The sequence below is a fragment of the Schistocerca americana genome, chromosome 6 (assembly GCF_021461395.2).
Source record: "Schistocerca americana isolate TAMUIC-IGC-003095 chromosome 6, iqSchAmer2.1, whole genome shotgun sequence".
In the NCBI taxonomy this organism is placed as follows: Eukaryota; Metazoa; Arthropoda; class Insecta; order Orthoptera; family Acrididae; genus Schistocerca; species Schistocerca americana.
In genome coordinates this window covers 133,342,722-133,367,682 of record NC_060124.1, presented here as the reverse complement: position 1 = coordinate 133,367,682, position 24,961 = coordinate 133,342,722, and the positions used below count along the sequence as shown (strand labels likewise).

At 39.8% G+C, this 24,961-nt stretch overlaps 1 protein-coding gene across 1 annotated transcript in view; it reads left to right on the top strand.

Moving 5' to 3' along the window:
• Window positions 1-6,847: 6,847 nt before the first annotated feature.
• Window positions 6,848-24,961, top strand: part of LOC124619413 (N6-adenosine-methyltransferase catalytic subunit) — a 73,365-nt gene continuing 55,251 nt past the window's right edge. The window contains exons 1-4 of the mRNA XM_047145776.1: window positions 6,848-6,949; window positions 7,533-7,691; window positions 7,847-7,936; window positions 13,993-14,203. Coding sequence (XP_047001732.1) covers window positions 7,565-7,691; window positions 7,847-7,936; window positions 13,993-14,203 — 428 coding nt within the window. The 5' untranslated portion in view covers window positions 6,848-6,949; window positions 7,533-7,564. The remainder of the gene's footprint in view (window positions 6,950-7,532; window positions 7,692-7,846; window positions 7,937-13,992; window positions 14,204-24,961) is intronic.

Here is a 24,961-nt window from a genome sequence, read left to right as displayed (position 1 = left end):
ATGGGCTTTGTATATGTTTTCATGATAAAGTAATATCTAGAATTATGTACAAGCCCTAATGACATAGTGTTACCACACACGCAGAGCCTGTTATGACGCAAGCTGTGACACTCATTGGCGTCTCTTCTGCTAGCGCCATCTCGCGACGCGACCTGTAGTGTAAGAACAGAGCTGGAGTTCAGGTAGTACCTAGCTTGCGCTTGCACGTGATGGAGACACTTAACATTTATAATGTCATCTCTCTTGGACGCCTATGTGCTACTTACGACAATTTTGTAAGGCCTGCGTGTTATAGGCAGCTATTAATATCACCATTGTTTGCCTTGATGTTGTAACCTGTTTGTGTCCTAAGGTATTTAAATTTATATCTATATGTGTCATACAAGTGGAATCCAAGCCCACTTTTATAGTGTTTTGTGTCCTCCCCAGATCCGATGATGGCAGCTTTAGTTTCGCCGAAACCGGTAATCATGGAATAAAAAGAATTCCTGCGATTTTGGCTACCAGTTTATTGTTTTCTAATGAATACTATCTACTCCCTCGTGGCCTTGTTTCGACATAGGTCTTTCAGTGCTCTGTCAAACTCTTTACACAGTATCATATCTCCCATTTCATCTTCATCTCTGTCCTCTTTCAATTCCATAACGTTGCCCTCAAGTACATCGCCCTTGTATAGACCCTCTGTGTGTATTCTTTCGACCTTTCTGCTTTCCCTTCTTTGCTTAGAACTGGTTTTCCCATCTGAGCTCTTGATATTCATACAAATGGTTCTTTTTTCTCCAAAGATCTCTTTAATTTTCCTGTAGGCACTATCTATCTTACCCCTAGTGATATATGCCTCTACATCCTTACAGTTGTCCTCTAGCCATCCCAGATTATCCATTTTTAACTTCCTGTCAAGTTGACACTTTTTTATTCTTTTTGCCTTCTTCATTCACTGAATTTTTATATTTCCTCCTTTCATCAATTAAACTCAATATATCTTCTGTTACCCAAGGATTTCTACTAGCTCTCGTCTTTTTACCTACTTGATCCTTTGCTGCCTTTACTATCTCATCTCTCAAGGCTACCCATTCTTCTTCTACTGTATTTTTTTCCCCTTTCGGCCGGCCGGAGTGGCCGTGCGGTTCTAGGCGCTACAGTCTGTAACCGAGCGACCGCTACAGTCGCAGGTTCGAATCCTGCCTTGGCATGGATGTGTGTGATGTCCTTAGGTTAGTTAGGTTTAATTAGTTATAAGTTCTAGGCGACTGATGACCTCAGAAGTCCCATAGTGCTCAGAGCCATTTGAACGATTTCCCCCTTTCTTGTCAATCGTTCCTTAATGGTCTTTCTGAAACTCTCTACAGCCTCTGGTTCTTTCAGTTATCCTTAAATTCCCACCTTTTTTGTAGTTTCTTCAGTTTTAATCTACAGTTCATAACGAATAGATTGAGGTCAGTGTCCACATCTGCCCCTGGATACGTCTTACAATTTAAAATCTGGTTCCTAAATCTCTGTGTTACCATTATATAATCTATCTGAAACCTTCCGGTATCTCAAGGCCTCTTCCATGTTTAAAACCTTTCATGGTTCTTAAACCAAGTGTTAGCTATGATTAAGTTATGCTCTGTACAAAATTCTACCAGGTGGCTTCCCCTTTCATTCCTTACCCCCATTCCACATTCACCTACTACTTTTACTTCTCTTCCATTTCCTACAGTCGCATTCCAGTCCCCCATGACTACTAAATTTTCGTCTCCCTTAACTATCTGAATAATTTCTTTTATCACATCATACATTTCTCTTCATCATCTGTGGAGCTAGTTGGAATATAAACTTGTACTATTGTGATAGGCATATGTTTTGTGTCTATCTTGGCTACAATAATGAGTTCACTATGCTGTTCATAGTAGCTTATCAGTGTTCCTATTTTTTATTCATTATTAAACCCACTCCTGCATTACCATTATTTGACTTTGTATTTATAACCCTGTATTCACCTGACCAGAAGTCTTGTTCCTCCTGCCTCCCAACTTCACTAATTCTCACTATACCTAAATTTAACCTATCTATTTCCCTTTTTAAATTTTGTAACCTGCCTGCCGTATTACGGGATCTGATATTCCATGCTCTGATCTGTACAACGGCAGTTTTGTTTCTCCTGATAACGACATCCTCCCGAGTAGTCCCCACCCAGAGACACAAATGGGGGACTATTTTGCCTCCAGAACATTTTACCCAAGAGGACGCCATTATCACTTAACTATACAGTGAAGCTTTGTGCCCTCGGGAAAATTACGGCTGTAGTTTCCCCTTGCTTTCAGACATTAGCATACCATTACAGCAAGGCCACTTTGGTTGATGTTACAAGGCCAAATCAGTTAATCATCCAGACTGTTGTCCCTGCAACTACTGAAAAGGCTGCTGCCCATCTTCAGGAACCACACGTTTGTCTGGCCTCTCAACAGATACCCCTTTCTTGTGGTTGCACCTACGGTATGGCTATCTGTATCGCTTACGTACGCAAGCCTCCCCACCAACGGCAACAACTATGGTTCATGGAGGGGTTGCTTTAGGTACCCTGCAAAAATATATGAACTAAAAGCATTCATTTATTGTGTTTGTAAATGGAGTTTGTATTTGTAGCACAGATACTGGAAGCTGATCCACACCTGCAAGCTACTTATTTCTGTTTTGTCTTTCTAATTTCAAGCTCTCTAGTGAAAAACAACTTAATTCAGCATGCTGTGTAAGTCATTGTAGGCGCTGAATGTGTCTTAGGAAGATTTTGTTGCAATTTCTTCGCAGTATCAGAGAAATGGCCGTTTATAACTGTTTCCAGTTCCTGAGACTTTTCGTTATTCTGCCCCATCTTTGATTTGTATATTATTTGTATATTGATTTGTATATTATTGTACTTGTGTCTGCCTTTCCGGTTTCTTGCTTTATGATATGCCATGCTACTTTGCTTTAATTATCTGCATTACATAATACTTTGTCATGGAATGATTTTTGTGAAGGAAGCAGTACCCACCTGTATATTTTTTATAGTTGTCATAGAAATCGCGTTGATGTTCCGTCCACTATGAACGCATCTTCACGGTGACTTTAGATGATTAGATTAGATTAGATTGGATTAGTTTTTCGTCCCATAGATCTGTGCTGAGGAGATCCTCGTGGATGTGAAACATCTCAAATTTATTATTATTATTTTTTAAAGCTGAAATAACAGTACTAATACTATGAATATATGCAATACATCATTTGTTTCTATTAAAAAATTAGTTTTTGGAGTAGACGGAGTTGGCCACTAGTAATTCTTTCAGGCTCCTTTTAAACTGATCTTTATTTGCAACTAAACTTTTTATGTTTGCTGGCAAATTATTGAAGATGAGTGTTCCTGAGTAGTGGACCCCTTTTTGAACTAAAGTAAGTGCTTTTAAGTCCTTGTGCAGATCATTTTTGTTCCTGGTATTGTATGTATGAACTGAGCTGTTTGTTGGAAAAAGAGATATATTATTTAGGACAAATTTCATTGAGGAGTAAATATACTGAGAGGCAATAGGTAGTATACCCAGTTCTTTGAAGAGGTTTCTACAGGATGTCCATGAATTTACTCCACAAATAATATGTATTACACACTGTTGCACTTTGAAAACTTTTATTTGACTTTAAGAGTTACCCCAAAATATTATACCATATGACATTATGGAATGAAAGTAGGCAAAGTATGCAAGCTTTTTCATTTTTATGTCACCTATGTCTGCTAACACTAGAATTGCAAATACAGATTTGTTAAGGAGTTTTTGCAGTTCTATGGTGTCCTCCTCCCAACTGAATTTATTGTCAAGTGGTAATCCCAGTAATTAAAGACTGTCAGCCTCTTCTATCTGCTCTTCTTCGTACTTTATGCATATCTGAGTGGAAACCTCTTACAGGTTCTGAATTGCATATAGTGAGTCTTTTCCAAGTTTAATGTCAGTGAGTTGGCTTTAAACCATTTATTAATATCCATGAAAATATCATTAGCAGAGCTTTCTAGAACTACACTCGACATACTATTTATTGCAATACTTGTGTCATCTGCAGACAAAACGAACTCTGCTTCTGGCAGTGTTACTGATGAGAGATCATTAATGTACACAAGAAAAAGCAATGTGAGACACCACATGTAATTTCTTCCCATTCTGATGATGACTTAATTCACTAGTCCCTTGCACTGATACCCTTTGTTTCCTGTTAGCGAGGTATGACTTGAACCATTTTGCAGCACTGCCCATGACACCATAGAATTCTAATTTATTTAAAACGATGTTGTGGTTCACACAATCAAATGCCTTTGACAAATCACAGAAAATACCTGCTGCTTGTAATTTGTTATTTAATGAATTAAGGACATTTTCACTGTAGGTGTAAATACCATTCTCGATATCAGAACCCTTCAGATATCCAAACTGTGTTCTTGATAATTTGTTATTTGTGGTCAGATGGTTGAGAAGCTGCCTGTACATTACTTTTTCTATAATTTTTGAGAATTCTGACAAAAGTGAAATCGGTCTGTTGTTTGATGGTATGTCTTTATCCCCTTTCTTGAATAGAGGCTTAACATCTGCCTATTTTAGTCAGTCAGGAAATGTCTCAGTTATAATTGACTGGTTACACAAGTAACTTACAATTGTACTAAACTCACAAGAACATGCCTTAGTTAACTTTGTTGATATTTCATCAGAACCACTAGAATGCTTTGTTTTTAAAGTTTTTATTATGGAATTTATTTCTTTTGGTGAAGTGAGTGACATATTCATGTACCTGAAGCTATTTGTAAAGGCTAGTTTCAGATATTCAAGGGCATTATTTACTGATCCTGACAACCCCATTCTATCAGTAACGGATGTAAAGTACTTGTTAAATAGGTTTGCCACACTGTTCCCATCAGTTACTAATGTGTCATCTACCCTTAATGCTATTTGCTCCTGTTCCTTTCTGGTTCTACCAGTCTCCTCTTTCACTATATCCCATATTGTTTTTATTTTGTTCCCTGACATTGCTATCTTCTTCTTGTAGTGCATTAGCTTAGATGTCTGAATTACTTTTTTTAATATTTTACAGTATTCCTTGTATTTAGCTACATCATCAGCATTGGAGCTATTCTTGGTCGACAGATACATTTTCCTTTTTGTCTTACAGGCTGTCTTTATTCCGTGTGTAATCCATTGTTTTATTATAGACTTCTGTTTAATTTGAGTAACTTTTAGAGGAAAACAGTTTCAGACATGGTACTTACATTATCAAAATATCCACGGGTATTCTGCCGGTCTATAGTGTCCAACGAGCACAATATTTCGGCGATCATGTATGTCGCCATCATCAGGTGAACTGACGGACTGAGCTCCTGTGAACGTGCCGGCACGGAGATCCGTACGCTATGGATGCTCAGAGGGAACTGGGTTCGGTCGCGGCGGAGGCTGATTTAAATACCCTCCGCCCGCGGCGCGCTCCCTCCGCCGTCCGCGCCCCGGTCGCGCGGTGGAACAGATTGCGACGGCGTCTGAGATGACGTCGGAGGGAGCGCGCCGCGGGCGGAGGGTATTTAAATCGGCCTCTGCCGCGACCGAACCCAGTTCCCTCTGAGCATCCATAGCGTACGGATCTCCGTGCCGGCACGTTCACAGGAGCTCAGTCCGTCAGTTCACCTGATGATGGCGACATGTATGATCGCCGAAATATTGTGCCCGTTGGACACTATAGACCGGCAGCATACCCGTGGATATTTTGATTATCAAATACGCCGGGAGAAACTCAAGAATCACATGGTACTTACATTGTTCATGAATGTGTTATATTTTTCATTCTTGTCATGAGCACTATAAACATCTTTGCAGTTCATATCTTTGAGCAGTTTTCTAAAACACTCAATTTTTGGTTGATTGACTACTCTCCTGTACTCAGATTTAGCAGTCTTGATAATCTGCTTAGAATTTACATCTAAAACAAGGAGTTGCATGTCATGATCTGATAGTCCATTTATTACAGGTTTTATGGTATGATTTTGTTCCTTTGATTTGTCTATAAAAATGTTATCAATGGCTGTCCTTGAGGATTTAGTGATCCTAGTTGGCAAGTTTACAGTGTGAGTTAGATTGAAAGACAACATTACTAACTGCAGTAAATGTTTACTGGAAGATTGCATTAGAAAATCTGTGTTAAAGTCACCAGCAATCAAAATTTCTTTGTTTCTTCCTGTTAGATAACCCAAAAGAGCTTCTAGATGATTTATGAATAGATTATAATTTCCTGCAGGTGCTCGGTAAATAGTTACTATTATATAGGATCTGTTATGGAACTCTACTTCTGTTTCACATGCTTCTAGATGCGTCTCTAAACAGAATTTATTAATATCAATGTCCTTGAATTGATGGCAGTTTTTAAATAATGTGGCAAGTCGTCCTCCATCCATATCTACTCTGCAGAAGTAGGAAGCTATCTTAAATCCTGAAATGTCTAGTTGTATACCAGTTGTCACTTGATGTTCCGAGAGGCAGATTATGTCAATTTGGTTAGATGAATTGATTTCATCAATACAAATGAGTAGTTCATCAACTTTATTTCTGAGTCCCGGAATGTTCTGGTGTAATGAAGATAACTGATACTGCCTGACGTTCTGTTTTGTTCCGTTGACGTCTAATGTGAATCGACCTTAAAATGTCTCTGGTCTTCGGAAGTGCCGTGATATGTACACTTACTTTGCTATAACACATATGCAGAAATAATAATTCAATTAAATCTACTGGACTGCGTATCTCGTTAATCGCAGAAGTTATGAATATTTTTGTACATTCATCGATACAAGATATCGAAACGTATCGATATCCTTTGTCAATTATCGATTTTGTATTTGAAAGCTTTTTATGTATATAAGAATGTTTATATTTACCTTTCGTGAGTGAGAATTGGTGTTTACAAACTGGTGAGATACAAATGCAAAATTGTAATTAATATTTGGAAGACCTTGACTAATTTTCAAGTAAATCATAGAGCCAGTGTTCTTTCCTCCAGTGAACGTACTAAATTACGTAAATGTACGTATTAAAAATTACTTCAGATATTTTGAAGAAAATAGTCAGGTATTACAGTTTTAAACTGTAATTTAGATATAATTTTAGATTTATAAATTAAGCTTTACCAGATTGGTTAGAGATGGAGTAGTATTTGTTTCGAGAGAACGTAGATTACTTACTGCAAGCATTTTACTCCTGTATTAGAATTTATTTAAATATATGTTTAATTTTAATTCATAGCTTGCATTCGGCTATAGTTTTATGCGGTATGTGCATGTTGCTAAAAAGAACTAAAATTGGAAAGAAAGCTATGCGTCTGTGTTACATCTCATTTCTTTGTAATTAAATTTTCATATATATTGCATCTGATTGGTAATGCATATGCATTATTCTATAATTGTCCTAAACAGAAGAATATATCGTACAGTTCGTAAAAATAATTTTTATATTAATGGCAAACTTAAACCTGTACAATATCTGTCTCTGTTTTAGTACTTCCATAGGAGGATATTCATAAGTCAATCATGTCTGATGCATGGGAAGAGATTCAGGCTATAAGAAGTAAACGAAATATTATACGTGAGAAACTGAAGAAAAGAAAGAAAGAACGACAGGACATCCTGAACCAATCTGCTGTATCTATTGTTACTGGTGAGTATCAGTTTGCATTAACTGTTTCTGTTATGTGTAATACACATGCTGATGGCTTGATATGGGTTTTAAACTGACTTCTGTGTTGCATATTATTTCGCATCGTGTTGTGCATTTGATGCTTGATAGACTGTTTCTTTCTCTGTTCCATGTAGATGTTACACCAGTCTCACTACCAAAGACGAAGGCTTTGTCAACTGAAGGCAGTTCTTCAAATGTACCATCACCTGTTTCTCAAGTTGACGGTGAGAATTATCACTGCTTTAAAAACTTTCCACTAAGTTCCATTATTTTCTGTAATTGTTACAAATGCGCATCATGTAATTAGAAGTATCCATAGACTTCTATATAATGCAAAATTGACCACTAGATCTCACAAGAGGCAGACCCGCCAGTATAAAAAGAGTCTGGGAGTATTGTGTTGTCAGTAGAAAAGCAGTAACAGCAGAATGGGTTGGTTAGGAGAGCTGAGATGGTTTGCATGTGGACTAGTCGTTCGATATCTAGCACAGTGACTGTGTATAAGGGGATAAAAAGAATAATGTCAATCAGTTCCTCATAAGGTACACATTTCTGTAGTCTGTGCTAATGGACACTGGTGGTGATCCAAAGAGTGGTGCAACTGGACAGTGACTGAGTGGTTTGGAATGATGAATCATCACCTGTGGCAGTCCAGTCAATCCAATGGAAAGATTTGGGTTCGGCAAATGCCTGGATAATGTTACATGCCATCATGTGTAGTGCCAACGATGAAGCACAGAGGAGAAGGTGGTACGATGTGGGGGCATTTGTCACAGTTAGGTTGTGTTCCCTTCATTGTTATTAATAAAACTATAAATATGGGAGTATATAAACATATTTTACAGCATTGTGTAGTGGATACGGTAGAAGAAAGTTTGGAGATGATGATAGTTTGTATCAGTGTGACAATCCACCCTGCCAGAAAGCAGCATCTGAGAGACAATAGTTTGTGCACAATAACATTCCTGGCATGGATTGACCTGCACAGAGTCCCAACTTGACCCCAATGGAACACTTAGAATGTCGACTTCAGTCCAGACATCAGCGGGTGTCAGCTTATCATGGACATTCAGACGTCTCATTGAAAGTGTCCCCAGCAGAGCTCAAGCTGACACAAAGATGCAGGGTGGACACACCCGTTATTAATGTCCACTAATTGGTTTCTGGATACTTTTAATCAGATAATGTATACAGGAATTGAGAATTATGTCTTTCTTGTCTAGAAAGACTACTAAGGAACAGCAGTCTACAACTCATTGGGTGTTGCAAAATAGCAGACACTCCCTTGCAGAATAAAAGGTTCACTGTGGAAGCTACACTTTTTTTTCATCTTACTTGCTTTGGCATAGCTGTGGTTATTCACTTATTCTGCACGCATTAGATGAAGCGTTTTAGACAGCATTTTTGAACTCAGGAATACTCTTCAGTATAGCTAAGTGTCAAGAAATTTCAGCTGTCAAGACAGTTGCTCCTCCCTTTATCTATTATACATCTGCATACACACTCTACAAACTACTGTGAATTGCATAGCAGAGAGAATATAACATTGTACCTTGTGTTAGGGTTTCTCCCCATTCCAATTGTATGTTAAGTATGACATGAATGATTTGTTTTAAACCTGTGTGTGTTGTTGTGGTCTTTACTCCAAAGACTGGTTTCATGCAGCTCTCCATGCTACTCTATGTTGGGCAAGCCTCTTCATCTCCGACTAATTACTGCTGCCTACATCCTTCTGAATCTGCTTACTGTACTCACCTCTTGGTCTTCCTCTACGATTTTTAACCCCCCATGCTTCCCTCCAGTACTAAATTGCTGATACCTTGTTGCCTCGGAATGGGTCCTACCAACCGATCCTTTCTTCTAGTCAGGTTGTGCCACAAATTTCTCTTCTCTCAATTCTATTCAGTACCTCCCCATTAGTTATGTGATCTACCCATCTACTCTTCAGCATTCTTCATCACTGTATATCAGAAGCTTCTATTCTCTGCTTGTCTAAACTGTTTATCATCCATGTTTCACTTCTACACATGGCTATACTCCATACAGATACTTGTGCAATGTTAACAACTTTCTCTTCTTTAGAAATGCTTTTCTTGCCATTGACAGTGTATATTTTATATCCTCTCTACTTCGACCATCATCAGTTATTTTGCTTCCCTAATAGCAAAACTCATCTACTACTTCAAGTGTCTCATTTCCTAATGTAATTCCCTCAACATCTCATGATTTAATTCGACTATATTCCATTGTCCTCATTTTGCTTTTGTTGATGTTCATCTTATATTCTCCTTTCAAGACAACTGTCCACTCCATTCAACTGCTCTTCCAGGTCCTTTGCTATCTCTGACAGAATTACAATGTCATAGACAAACCTCAAAGTTTTTATATCTTCTCCCTGGACTTTAATTCCTACTCCAAGTTTTTCTTTTGTTTCCTTTACTGCTTGCTCAATCAGGATTGCCACAGGTCCTGGAAATCAGGGAATATTAGAGAATTTCAAACATGCCAGGGAAATTCGGGGGGAAGGGGGGGGGGGGGGAACACTGGAAAAATCTCGTTTTTTTCCTCAATAGATGAAGCGGTTTGTTTACTGAGGTGTCATGCATCATTGGTGGCTGGGTGCACTTGAGTATGTGTGCCACTTCCCTACTCCCTCATTCCTACTGCTTCTCCCCTTCCTACCACTCTCCTCAGCTTGCAGTCAGTGCTGCCACCACTTCTTGTCGCTAGCCTAGCAGCTGGCAACGAAAGGCAGGGAGGTGTGAGGAGTGGTTTGTTTGGATCCAGTTCTCGGAGACTTAAGATGCAGCAGCCAGAGATGGCGATCACATGTGCCTGAGTGATTGTGTTTGTGTTCTCATTTTCTGACAAAAGCTATGGCTGAAAATTTAGTTGCAAGAATATGATTCTTTTTTGCGGGCCCGTCTGCAGCTTCGCAATCACTTTTACGGTGAGTTGCTACCTATCCTCATTATTACTGAATCTAAGAGTATTTGAACAAATTATCTGTTGCATGGATTGATCACCATGGTCTCATTTCATCAACATGCTGTTTGTGAATAGCTGGCCGCACAAGTGGATTTCTGCGATGGGCCAAAACTGGAGGCCATTTCTGCGGTTATCTGTGATGGATCAGGCGTGCCAATCTGAAGCCATTCGGTTGCCACTAATGTGCAGGCCCTGGCTATCAGATCTAGTCTCACTGTTCTGCCCACAGGCCGGGTCTGTTTGTGTGTGGCACAATGAAGTCATTTTTCATGATTTATCCATGGTGCTCCTCAGCAGGCCAGAGGCCATGGGTGATGGAGTTCAGGAACTGCGAGTATCTCATGGCAAGTACGTTGTACAGTGTGGCATTATATAGATATTTTATTTGTTGCAGTACATTTTGGGACTTCAAAACTAGTTTATATGTTAGAAAGATGGACCATAAGAAGAAGAAAATTGAGTCGGGCACCGTCGTTTTGTACACTATGTACTCATATATTTCTTGAATGAAAAATCACACAATACCTGTAAAATAATAGGTATAACACGGAGGGTAATAATCGACAGTAATGAACATAGTAGAACCCCGACAATAATGAACGTAGTAGAACCAACATTTTATTGGTGGTCACCTACAGTGTTGGTTTACACAATTCTTCCCCACCTTGTACACTTCTTTCAAGAGATCTACTTTTTTCTGAGGTTATTTCTGAAATTAGTGAAGGTATTTTAAATATTTTGTGACTCCAAGGAAATGCGTATTTTTGTCGCCAAATGTGCTTCATTTTATTGAAATAAAATAACATCAGTCGTCTTAATGAAACATATACCAATTGCCTTGCTTTCTCCATCTAAAAACAGCTTGTTACAAAAGATTTTGATATTAGTACTTAAGATTTTTGCTCACATCAGGAATCGCCATCTGCTTGCAAGGTTGTTTTGCTTTAGGCATTTCCTCGTTTGCACTATTGTTTCTTGTACCATAGCTACAAAGACAGATTGTCAACTGACATCTTCATTTACCCTTGAGATTTCAAAATTTATTAGGGAAAAATGCTAAAACTTGTCTGGAAATCAGGGAAATACCAGGAAATTTCATTTGGGGAAACCTGTGGTAACCCTGCCAATGTACAGATTGAATAACATTGGCGATAAGCTACAACCCTGTCTCACTCCCTTCTCCACTACTGCTTCCCTTTTTGTGCCTGTCGACTCTTATAACTGCCATCTGGTTTCTGTACAAATTGTAAATAGCGTTTCTCTCCCACCACTGCCACCTTTAAAATTTGAAAGAGAGTTTTCCAGTCAACATTGTCAAAAGCTTTCTCTAAGTCTACAGATGCTATAAAAGTAGGTTTGTCTTTCCTTAACCTATCTTCTATGAGAAGTCGTAGAGTCAGTACTGCCTTGTGTGATCCTACATTTCTCCAGAATCCAAACTGATCTTCCCAGAGGTCAGCTTCCTCCAATTTTTCCATTCTTCTGTAGAGGATTCATGTATTTTCCAACTGTGACTTATTAAACTGATAGTCCAGTAATTTTTCACCTCTGTCTGCAACTGCTTTCTTTGTAGTTGGAATTACTATATTCTTCTTTAATTCTGAGGGTATTTCGTCTGTCTTGTACATCTTGCTCACCAGATGGAGGACTTTTGTCGTGTCTGACTCTCCCAAGGCTATCAGTAGCTCTAACGGAATGCTGTCTAGTCCCAGAGCCTTGTTTCAACTTAGGTCTTTCAATGCTTTGTCAAATTCTACATGCAGTATAATATCTCCTTTCTCATCTTCATCTATGTCCTCTTCCATTTCCATGACTTGCCCTCAATTACATCTCCCTTGCATAGAAGCTCTATAAACTCCTGCCATCTTTCTGCTTTCCGTTCTTTGCTTGGGACTGGTTTTACATATGAGCTCTTGATATTAATAAAAGTGTTTCTCTATGCTCCAGATGTCTCTTTAATTTTCCTGTAGGCAGCATCTATTGTACCCCCCCTCCCAGTGACATATACTTCTACACCCTTAAATTTATCCTCTAGCCATTCTTGCGTAGCCATTTTGCACTTCCTGTTGATCTCATTTTTCGGTCGTTTATATTCCCTTTCACCTGTTTCAGTTATTTCATTTTTATATTTTATCCTTTCATCAATTAAATTCAGTATCTCTTGTGTTACCCAAGGATTTCTACTACCCCTTGCCCTTTTCCCTATTTGATCCTCTGCTGCCTGCACTATTTCATAGCAAAATCTCTTCTTCATGGTGTCTGTGAAAACAGTATGTGGAGGGCTGAAGTATATCTCCAGTCTTCGCTTAATACTGGTTCTTGAAACTTTGTAATCAGTATTTCACAGGATAATTGGCACGTATCTTCAAGTGCATTCCAGTTCATAGTTTTCAGCGTTGTTGCTCCTTGTAGCCACTCAGAGAAGGTGGGATCCCTCCCACTTATCTTTGGATATTATAACACCCACTGACACATCAGTTCAAGATCGTGTGAGGAGGCTCCACACCACGTGGTTCTTGTGGTGTAGAGATTACAGTATGGCATATTTTAACTGGTTGTGATTTATGTTCAGACAAGAATACAGATTCTAATTTACTTACAGTCAGTCCTCAGTTTTTGGAAATGATGAGATGAATGTACTATCATTAAGAAACTGTAAAGTGTGTGATCTTTATGCATTGTGGGGTTGACTGGCTTATCCATTTCATTTGTAAGCAGTCACACAGCCATAGTATCTTCAGTTTGGCCGAGCGAGGTGGCGCAGTGGTTAGCACACTGGACTCGCATTCGGGAGGACGACGGTTCAATCCCGTCTCCAGCCATCCTGATTTAGGTTTTCCGTGATTTCCCTAAATCGTTTCAGGCAAATGCCGGGATGGTTCCTTTGAAAGGGCACGGCCGATTTCCTTCTCCATCCTTCCCTAACCCGAGCTTGCGCTCCGTCTCTAATGACCTCATTGTTGACGGGACGTTAAACACCACTAACCTAACCTAACCTCTTCAGTTTGTGTTTTAGTGTTATTTCTTTTATTATATCCACATTTTAAGAAAGATATTTTCTCAGTGATGATGTTAACAGTCCTTATAATTTAATTACCAGTGTGGATGTGTGAGTGAAAATGGGAGTGAGGGAGTGCAGATTCAGTTTTTAAGTATTGTTGGCGAAATAATAATCCTACCTCCCCCCCTCCCCCCCCCCCCCTCTCTCTCTCTCTCTCTGTGTGTGTGTGTGTGTGTGTGTGTGTGTGTGTGTGTGTGCTGTTAGTGGCCAATCATTTTCTTAATTTTGTAGATGGTGAGGAAAGTGAATCTGCCATTGATCTGGTCAAACCAGATCCGGAAGTGGAAAAGCTGCTGCTTCGTTGCTTATGTGAAGTGTCACTGACACTGCCTACAAGTTCAAGTGAGCTTGCCGCTGCTGTCGGTAAACAGCTTAACAAGAGTGTTCCTCATCTAGCTGTGACAAATCTTTTGCAGAAATTTGCAACACAACAGTTAATAAGGTAAGAGATTAGAAAAAAACTGCTATGCTGTGAGGCGAATATGTAATTAGTTATTCATTATACGGCATGGAATTTTTATCATAATTTAGGACTAAGCAACAAGTCACTTTTCACCAGAAAATTAAGAGAAAATTCTAATCAACATGAACACAAAAATGTACACACTTTTTGGAACCAAAGATTACAACTTTAGAAGTGAAAAAAGCCGCTTGTGGAGGAAGAAGGTAAGAGAAAAGGAAAACTTCAAGAAATGAGAAACAGGAGTAAACAAATGTTGATGGAACTTAATTATTCATTCAGAACCTAAATTTTTTTTGTTTAATAATGGTGATCATGTTGACTAAGGCGGGGCTGTCACCAATGTGGCATGGCAAGTGTTGTGATGTGGGGCATGGCAGATACCTGACAGTAGCATGGCATGCATGTGACTTGACCGAGCTAGAAGTAACGTGGCACCATGTCTTCTTCAGACAGTGAAGATGTTCTACCTGTAGTCAACATAATTAATTTTTATGAAAATGAAGCAAAGCTGCATCCATCTCAGTAATTAAATTGTTAGTAAAAATTTTACTTTTCACATAAAAAATATAAAAGCTCTGTTTTAGGATTCACTCGTGTTTTCACTATGCAGTCTTTCTCATTCGATTTTGAGGAAACTATTCAATAATAAAATTTGACCTTTCTGCATCTTGCAGTCTCGCATTGCAGCTTGACAGTGATCCGGCTCTCTTTTCGTTATTGCTTATAGCTGTTACATACTTTGAAATTAAGTAAACTGCTGCTCATATTTCAGAAAGTTTATAATGAAAAATATAGTCATTAGTGAGTTTATGTTTTGTGCATTTTAGGTCACCACTGTTGCATACGAAGTGTAGCTAACATATCAAAATTGTTTTTAACATGGGATAGAGAGCAGTACCTACGTCTAGTCTCAAGTAAACACACGATATACTTTGGTATTCAGCCACAATGGACTATGACGTGCCACTCTCAGTGCTATGGCCACATGGTATATGCAGTTGTGGCTTGTGTTTCTCTTTTGTATGTGGTCATTTACAGTCATTTTCTAAGCTAACATTGCGTTAAGAGTTATTCTCATTTCAAAAGACAATTGCAGATCCAGCAGCAGAGCTAGTATCAGTATGTGTGCAACAGCATACATATTTAATACGTTCAAAATGCCACGCATAAAAACTAGGTTTTCCAGTGCTCAAACCTCAGGCTGTATTGGTGATTAAAAAGATAATGTCAAGTGTCTTGAATAGCCCTTGGGCTTGGGACTACTTGTATACCCAGCAGAAGGATCGTCTTAGTGTCACTATCGTACAGTACAGGGTCAAAGTACGAATATTGCACACTACCTCCTAGGTAAATAGAGCAAATCAGTTATTTCTTTTTGCACTTTATGTGGCCTACAGAGGGCTTGATGGGACTTGTGGAGCCACCATTAGTTCATTGGCAGTTCCTTGGGAAACCCTACAAAAAGAATTTTTTTATTATTTTTTCGCCATCACCAATGGACCAAAACCCAGCTGAGGATTCCAAGATGTCTATGCACAGCAAATGAAATTTTTACGATATATTCCCAAGATCCCGTTCTCAAACAACCTTAAAAGTTTTCCAGATATAGAGGTTCAAAGTTAGCCCTACTTGTACCCATAAAATATGCTGTAAAATGTCTCCATTGTAACCTGGGGACACGATGTTGTAGTACTGAAGCACATGTAAAATTTCTTTTGCACATAAAATCCAGTCTGAGGTTTAAAATTGGTTTTGAATTATTTCAGTTGCATGTAATTTAACTGTCCAAGTTTTATTGAGCAACGCATTTCTTTTCATACGAGTTACATGCCCTGCTGCAGCAAGGAAAAGAAGGGAACCAGTGTAAAAATGTGAATATGTTCCTGTTTATTTAAAAGACTGACAGAAAAGTGGAGAACCAGATGCCTTAATCCTCATTCTGCCTTCTCACCAAAAATTTTGGCATGCAAACATATTTCCGCTTTTTTTGTGATGAGAGAGGAGGAGGCAATGACAGTTGCAAAGAGAGAGAAAACTTTTAAATACTGGAAGATAGTAGACAGTGATTGGGTTATAGAAAGAATGAAGAAGACAATGACAATGTGAGTGCCAGGGGAGGGGAGTTGAAGTAGATGAGAGACAGTGATAATGAGTGACAGAAGATATGACAGTGACACCAAGGAAGAGAGAGAGGGTGACAGTGAGAAGAGGCAGTGGCAGTAGGAAGGAAGGAGTGATATATTAGCAGTGTAAGAGAGATCAAGAGGGAGACAGTGACAGTGAGAGGAGACTGTAGTAATGGCAACTGGGAGTGGAGGGTATGAGCAACTTACAGCAACAGTCGAGTGGCTGTGAATGAATATTTTTAAATGTGCTGAGGAAGGTAGAATGAGACAGCTGGTTCCCCACTTTTCAGTAAGTCTTTTAAATAAACGGAATCATCATCATCATCTTGGACAGTTTTCAGTCTCTGGCCGGGTCTATTTGGAACGTAAGCCTCTCCATTGTCTTCTGTCTTGCCACCATCTCTCCGTCTTCACCTTGGTCTAGTCTTCTCCTTTCTTCTGGACACATTCCTCCACTCCTTTCAGCCATCTGTCTCTTGGTATTCCTCTTGGTCTCTTTCCTTCCAGTTTCATCTTGTGTATCCTCCTGGGTATCCTCTTCTCCTCCATTTGCTTAACATTAACTCTCTGATCCTCTCATTTCTTAACCTGTGCATCTTTGTCACTCCAATACTCTTCTTCAAGAATTTCATCTCACTAGCTTGTACTTTGCTTTTCTCTCTTCCTTTCATAACCCAGGTTTCGGATGCATGTCAGGATCAGTACATAGTATGACCAGTATATAACCTTTTATTTGGGGTACATCCTTGCTTCATATCAGGCTTCTGACACTCTTCCAAAATGCTTCTGCTTTTCTCTCCCACTTGTTTATTTCTCTGTTGTTTTTTTCCATTTTCCTGTATCAGGCTTCCTAGGTACTTCAAACTCTCCACTCTCCTCAATTGTTCCCCACCAATTGTTATTCCAGTTGTTCCTTTCTCCTTCATTCTTGTTGTGATAATCATCTCACTCTTACATATACTAAATTTCAACCCATATTCATGTACTGTTCATTCCCATACGTCCAACTGTTTTTGTACTTCCCCCTCCTTATTCCCCCAAATAAACAGATCATCTGCAAACACTATCACTTTCATCTTTCCTTCACCATTTACTTGTGCTACTGTACTCATTATATCATCTATCACTGCAATGAAGAGTAATGGTGAAAGTGCGCTTCCCTGCCTCAAGCCATTCTTCTGTTCAATTCAAGCAGATCTCTCTCCTCCCACTTTCACACAGCTCACACTTCCATGGTACATTTCCCTTATCCTCTAAGTAATCTGTTTTGTTACTCCTCTGTTCTCTAGGGCTTTCCACACTTTGCTTCTACGTACACTATCATACACTTTTTCAGTGTCCAGAAAGGTCATTAGTAGATCTATTCCATATTCATAGCACTGTTCCTGCAGTTGTCTTGCAGCAAAAATTAGATCCACCGTGGACCTTCCTATTCTGAAGCCATGTTGCTCTTCTCTCATCTCTCCTTCTAATTTGTCCGAATTTGTGCTTCCAAAATTTTCTCAAAAATCTTTGCACAATGACTCATCAGTGTTATCCCCCAATAGTTCTTTCACTCTTTTCTATTTCCCTTCTTAAAGATCGGGACAATTATTCCCTTCTTCCAGTCGTCTAGGATCATCTTTTGTCTCCTCACAATTTTCATTACTCAATATAGCCTTTGTATCCCCACCTCTCCTGCTGCTCTCACCATCTCTACACTTAGCTCATCCGGACCTGGTGACTTCCCTCCATTCATCTTGCCCAATGCCTCTTCCACTTCTCTCCATGTAAGGTCTTTTTCTGTTTGCTGTTCCTCCTCTTTTTTTCTCCTCGGCTTGTTCCTCCTCATCCAGGTCTCCATTTGGGTTCAGGAGTTCTTCAAAATACTCCTTCCACTAATTCTTGAGTTCCTCTGTATTCTCTACATCTTGGTCACTTTTGTTGACCATTCAGGTATCATTTGTCATACCGTTCTTCCTCTTATTTTTAATCAACCCATATAACACCTTTTTTTGAACCTTCTCTATCCTCCTCCATCATTCTGATCCACTGTTCCACCCACTATCTTCTCTCCTCTGCCACCACTCTTTTTGCTTCTTTCTTTCTTGCTTGATATTATTCTCTTGTCTCTACTGTTATCTTCTGGAACCATACCCTAAAGGCTCTATTATTCTTCTGTACTATATCCTTTGTTTTATCATTCCACCAGGGTTTCTTTCCATCTCTTTTTATTGCTTGTCCTCCCACATATTGCTTCCACTGCACTTACTAGTGTTCCCTTGAATCTACCCCATTCCTCTTCTACCATTTTTGGTTCATCCTTTGGGATGCTTTCCTCTACTACTTGTAGGTACTGTAGCTTGCTTTCTTCATCCTTCAACTACCATACCCGTGTATGTCGTTCCTGGTTTTCTGTCCCTTTATTATTCTCTCAGGTTCATTAGCAGCAAACAGTGTTCGCTATCGAAGGCCTCTGATGGTATTACCTTAATGTCAAAGATGTTCCTATTCATCTCACTATCGTACAGGAAGTAGTCAACTATCGACTTTGTCTTTAAGTCTTGACTGTACCAGGTAATCTTGTGACTCACTCTTTTTCTGAACCAAGGGTTCCCAACCAGAAATCCATTCCTTTGACAGAACTCCAATAGTCTTTCACCTTCCTCATTTTGCAGCCTTGTCTTTCTCTTCCAACGTGTGAGTTTAAATCCCCCATTACTATCACATTCTTCCTCCCCATCTGCTTCTGCATTTCCTCTTCAAACTTTTGCTTCTCCTCAGAAGTGCAACCACCTGTGGCGCATTCACTTGTATTGCCTCTTTGGTTGTCCCCTTGAGTGACATTTTGATCTTCATCATCTTATCACATATTCTCTTCACTTCCTCTTTTAATCTATCTCTTACTACTATTCCCATTCCACTTCTCCTTCCCTCCTCATTTCCACTCCAGTACAGTCGGTAGCCTTTCCTCAGTTCTCTCCTTCCCTCTCCTTTCCATCTTGTTTCAACAAACTCCAACAGGTCTAACTTCCTTCTTTCCATCATGTCTACCATGTCCACTTTTCTGGTCAATGTTTGTATATTTAATGTTCCAAATCTTAGTCCTTCTTTATAGCCAGTTAGTCGTCGATTAAACCCGTCCTTTCCGAGGCCTGTTCTATTTTTGAAAGCAGAAATCATAATCCACTACTGGCTTGCAGGGCCTATTGTAGCTTCACCAGAGGCCCGTTAACTGTCACTTTTCTGGGTTCCTGTTGGACCTTCATAACTGCTGTAGCGGTCCCGGGGCATGCACAGTCCCCACTGTACCTCACTCCTACAGGCAATCCCCTGCTTCATGCCGTTGCCCATCTCCCATGACTTGGATGAGGAGTTGGACTTGGGGAGACAAATAAACAGGATCATAGTTGTATTTTTTGTGCTTTGGTAGGAGCATTTTACTGTTGGTATACTATATGTATCAATTTTCCTTGTCTGCACTAACAGTTTCATTCATGTAATGTTCATCATTATGATGATGACGATGATGATGATGATGATGTTTGGTTTGTGGGCACTCAACTTCAGTGTTATCAATGCCTGTACAAATTCCCAGTCCTTACACAGTCCAGTCTTACCACTTACCTGAATGATAATGAAATGATGAGGACAACACAAAACACTCAGTCCCTGGATGGAGAAAATCCCCAACCCGGCTGGGAATTGAAACCTGGACCTAGTGACACTAGCCACTAGACCATGAGACATAATGTTCAACAACTGTTTTTACGAGGTGCATTCAAGTTCTAAGGCCTCCGATTTTTTTTCTAATTAACTACTCACCCAAAATCGATGAAACTGGCGTTACTTCTCGACGTAATCGCCCTGAAGACATACACATTTTTCACAACGCTGACGCCACGATTCCATGGCAGCGGCGAAGGCTTCTTTAGGAGTCTGTTTTGACCACTGGAAAATCGTTGAGGCAATAGTAGCACGGCTGGTGAATGTGCGGCCACGGAGAGTGTCTTTCATTGTTGGAAAAAGCCAAAAGTCACTGGGAGCCAGGTCAGGTGAGTAGGGAGCATGAGGAATCACTTCAAAGTTGTTATCACGAAGAAACTGTTGCGTAACGTTAGCTCGATGTGCGGGTGCGTTGTCTTGGTGAAACAGCACAAGCGCAGCCCTTCCCGGACGTTTTTGTTGCAGTGCAGGAAGGAATTTGTTCTTCAAAACATTTTCGTAGGATGCACCTGTTACCGTAGTGCCCTTTGAAACGCAATGGGTAAGGATTACGCCCTCACTGTCCCAGAACATGGACACCATCATTTTTTCAGCACTGGCGGTTACCCGAAATTTTTTTGGTGGCGGTGAATCTGTGTGCTTCCATTGAGCTGACTGGCGCTTTGTTTCTGGATTGAAAAATGGTATCCACGTCTCATCCATTGTCACAACCAACGAAAAGAAAGTCCCATTCATGCTGTCATTGCGCGTCAACATTGCTTGGCAACATGCCACACGGGCAGCCATGTGGTCGTCCGTCAGCATTCGTGGCACCCACCTGGATGACAATTTTCGCATTTTCAGGTCGTCATGCAGGATTGTGTGCACAGAACCCACAGAAATGCCAACTCTGGAGGCGATTTGTTCAACAGTCATTCGGCGATCCCCCTAAACAATTCTCTCCACTTTCTCGATCATGTCGTCAGACCGGGTTGTGCGAGCCCGAGGTTGTTTCGGTTTGTTGTCACACAATGTTCTGCCTTCATTAAACTGTCGCACCCACAAACGCACTTTCGACACATCCATAACTCCATCACCACATGTCTCCTTCAACTGTCGATGAATTTCAATTGGTTTCACACCACGCAAATTCAGAAAACGAATGATTGCACGCTGTTCAAGTAAGGAAAACGTCGCCGTTTTAAGTATTTAAAACAGTTCTCATTCTCGCCGCTGGTGGCAAAATTCCATCTGCCGTACGGTGCAGCCATCTCTGGGACGTATTGACAATGAACGCGACCTCATTTTAAAATAATGCGCATGTTTCTATCTCTTTCCAGTCCGGAGAAAAAAACCGGAGGCCTTAGAACTTGAATGCACCTCGTACTCACGTATTGAGTATATTAGACATGTTCCCCGCTGCCCAACCATTGATCAGACATGTTGGGAATACTTCTGAAATCACATTATTTTGAATTTTTGCAATTATATGACCTGTCTTAGCCTTAGCTGCATGTTACAATACCTAGTTATCAGATCCTCTTATAATTGCAATTGAATTTGTCTGTTTACCAGACTGTTCCAGAAGAAGCACAGTGCAGCATGTCAGCAATAAGAGAAATATAGGTGTTTCTCAAAACTCGTCAACACTTTAAATTTAGGAGTTTCTCAAAGCTTTACTGAAGCTGATGTTCCACAAACAATCCACTTGTATGAACTCAGCCTTAAGGTGCTTGAAGAGTTGAATATGTATCTCACTACCCTTTTTTTCTGAGGACACGCTGCCATTCGAATAATTGTAGCTGAAATGTCAAAAGTAGTACGAAAACATCTGCATACTGTGTATATCCCAACACCTGTTACGTCATGTCAGTCAAATAGGCACTGCTCCATTAGACAGTGTGTATTCCATCTCAGGTTGCAAGCTATATGCATACCTTGTACCATGCTAGCCCACTCCAGTGGGTTCCCTGCCTAAGAAGACTTTACAAAGATAGTAAGTACACTGTGTATTGGTGTCGAATCCACCGGGGGGGGGGGGGGGGGGATGAATAAACTAGGCCACAAGAGAGAGCAGAAGGAATATGAAATTAATTATGGTGAGAGTGGCTGTCATAATGGTGAAAGGCAAGGATAGTTTCAAAAATGAGAGAGAGAGCACAAAGACAGCTGAATTGTACTACACATGTTACATCAGATGTTTCATAGGTTCAGTGTAATTTTTTACTCAAAGAATCAATAGCTGAGGTAAAGGACATAGTATGTTACTGACAGTGAAGCAGATGCCGGATTGCAGCTTCAAGTTTTGTAGCGCACTTGATGTTTTTTTTTAATTATTATTTTATTTTTCACTAGTAGGTTGCAAGTCATGCTGCAAAATAAGTCTTGTTTTGAAAGGCACACAACAACGTAAACAAAGTTATATGTTTAATACACACCTGATATAAGCTACGAGGATACAGCATGATATGTAATAACACCCTATAAATATGATGCCATAGGTGGCACTGGTTTCTTGCATTGTATATATCACTATATAGCTTCAGCAAATGAAAAAATGCGTTGATGAAGTCTTCTCACGTTATCAGTTGAGTGAAGGTGACATTCTGCAGCTACATTTCGACAAGTTTCCTACTCGTAATTTGCAGGAGAAGTGTTGGGTTCACGTCCAGTATGTATCTTTACAGATGGTGAACAACAGGTTCCTCTGCCTTGTCTGCAATGGCTAGGCCAATCACACACCTCCAGAAGGGGTGTGGTGAATGGGCGAGGGGAATCCTGTTTTTGGCCTAACCATTGCAAACGAGGCAGAGGAGCTTGCGCTCCAGCATCTATAAAGGAATGAACTTGGCATGAACCTGACCCTTCGCCTGAAGATGACGAGTAGGAAACTTCTCCAAACGTAGCCACAGAATGACACAGTGACCTGGCTGATAACCCAAGAAGACTTCATCTTCGAAATTCATGTAGAAAGTTTGCATTCCCGTATAGAAACTGCATTTTTAACCTTGTAAACGTATTATTTTATATACCTGTGACAGAGAGCATTTCATGTAAATCTAATCTTGAAGTTGTTGGAAATTCTGTAAGTAAACAGGCTTTTCTTGAACATTATGGAATATGTATGTACTAAGTTATGAAATAGTGAAAATATTACTTACAAATATAAAATTAAAACAGTCTCTAACTAGAATGAATTATTCTGTTTGGTCACATGATGAAGGCTGTAGGAGCCCTGTGCTTTTATCTCATCCATAACCATATAACAAGGCAACATTGTTTTTGAGAAAGTGAATGTTAACCATTAGTATATGAAGCATCGAAGATTTTAAAAGTAAAAAACTGTGCATTGTAGGGAGAAATTTTTTATGTTACAGGATGTGTCTCAACAGTTTACAGGGTGTACACAATAATTGTTTACAATGTATCACAGTGGTGTAGAGGAGGTTGAGATGAACAGTTTGATACAGGACACTAGTGGTCTATCAAATCTGGAAATTATCACAAATTGGCCTAAAAAACCACCTAAGCTATACCACATGGCACAGTGTGCATAATTGTCAGTATTCATTCACTGTCTGTCGACAAAGTATTTGTCCTACAGAAGGAATGAATATGACATTTTCTTGTAGGAAATTTATGTAGTTTAATCTTGCACTGGAGTACCGTATTTATTCGAATCTAAGCCGCACCTGAAAAATGAGACTCGAAATCAAGAAAAAAAAAATTTCCCGAATCTAAGCCGCACCTGATATTTGAGACTCGAAATTCAAGGGGAGAGAAAAGTTTTAGGCCGCACCTACAAATCGAAACAAAGTTGGTCCATTGTTATATGAGACACAATTTAGGTCGAATGAATGACGATACAGCTACAGTAGGTTCGAGTCGTAAGCTTAGCAGTTAAGCTTTAGTGGGTAGCCATTGCTGTACGTCACGCGCTCCGTCCGTATTTATGCGGGTACCTTTCCTTTTTCACATTTGGTTTGAATTGATTGCTTATTTTGCTTTGATCTGGTAAGTGCCGTTCTCTTTGTTATAGGTGTTTATGTCACTATAAGCTGAAAATGCATTACTGCACTGTGTCATGAATTGTTTGTCGCATTCTAATATGAGTGTATACGGCCTGTTCCCGCTCGCGGCATGGCTTGTTTTCGTGCGCGCTACCGCCACTTACAATAAAAAAAGAGAGGAATCATTTCATTAGCAAAACAACGGCAAGAGACTGCTATTTGTTGTTACTTACACTGCTGCTTTCTTTGATAATGATCAACAAGAACCAAATAATAGACTGCTTTTGATAGAAGACGTTCTGAACGAGAGTTTAGCGAAAATTTTTCTCCGTTTGAAAATCTTTGCAGACGCCTCTTCAGTACATTACATTCTGCACAGAAATTAGAGTCATCTTAGATTTAAGAATTTAATCAATTGCCGTGCTTCATTTCTGACTGTATCACTATTAGGCATAAGAATAATACGAATATAAACATGACATGATATGTATATTCTTTCGCGTTTGCTGTTGTCTCACCCTAGTTTCGTAGCTTATTAGGCAGGCAGGATTTAAATGAGATAGCAGCAAACATGAAAGAATACATGGCAAAATGTTTATATTCGTATTATTCTTATGGCGAAGGGAATACTGTATGTGATTCATGTGGTGTCACCGCCAGACACCACACTTGCTAGGTGGTAGCCTTTAAATCGGCCGCGGTCCGTTAGTATACGTCGGACCCGCGTGTCGCCAGTATCAGTGATTGCAGACCGAGCACCACCACATGGCAGGTCTAGAGAGAGACTTCCTAGCACTCGCCCCAGTTAGACAGCCGACTTTGCTAGCGATGGTTCACTGACAAATTACGCTCTCATTTGCCGAGACTATAGTTAGCATAGCCTTCAGCTACGTCATTTACTACGACCTAGCAAGGCG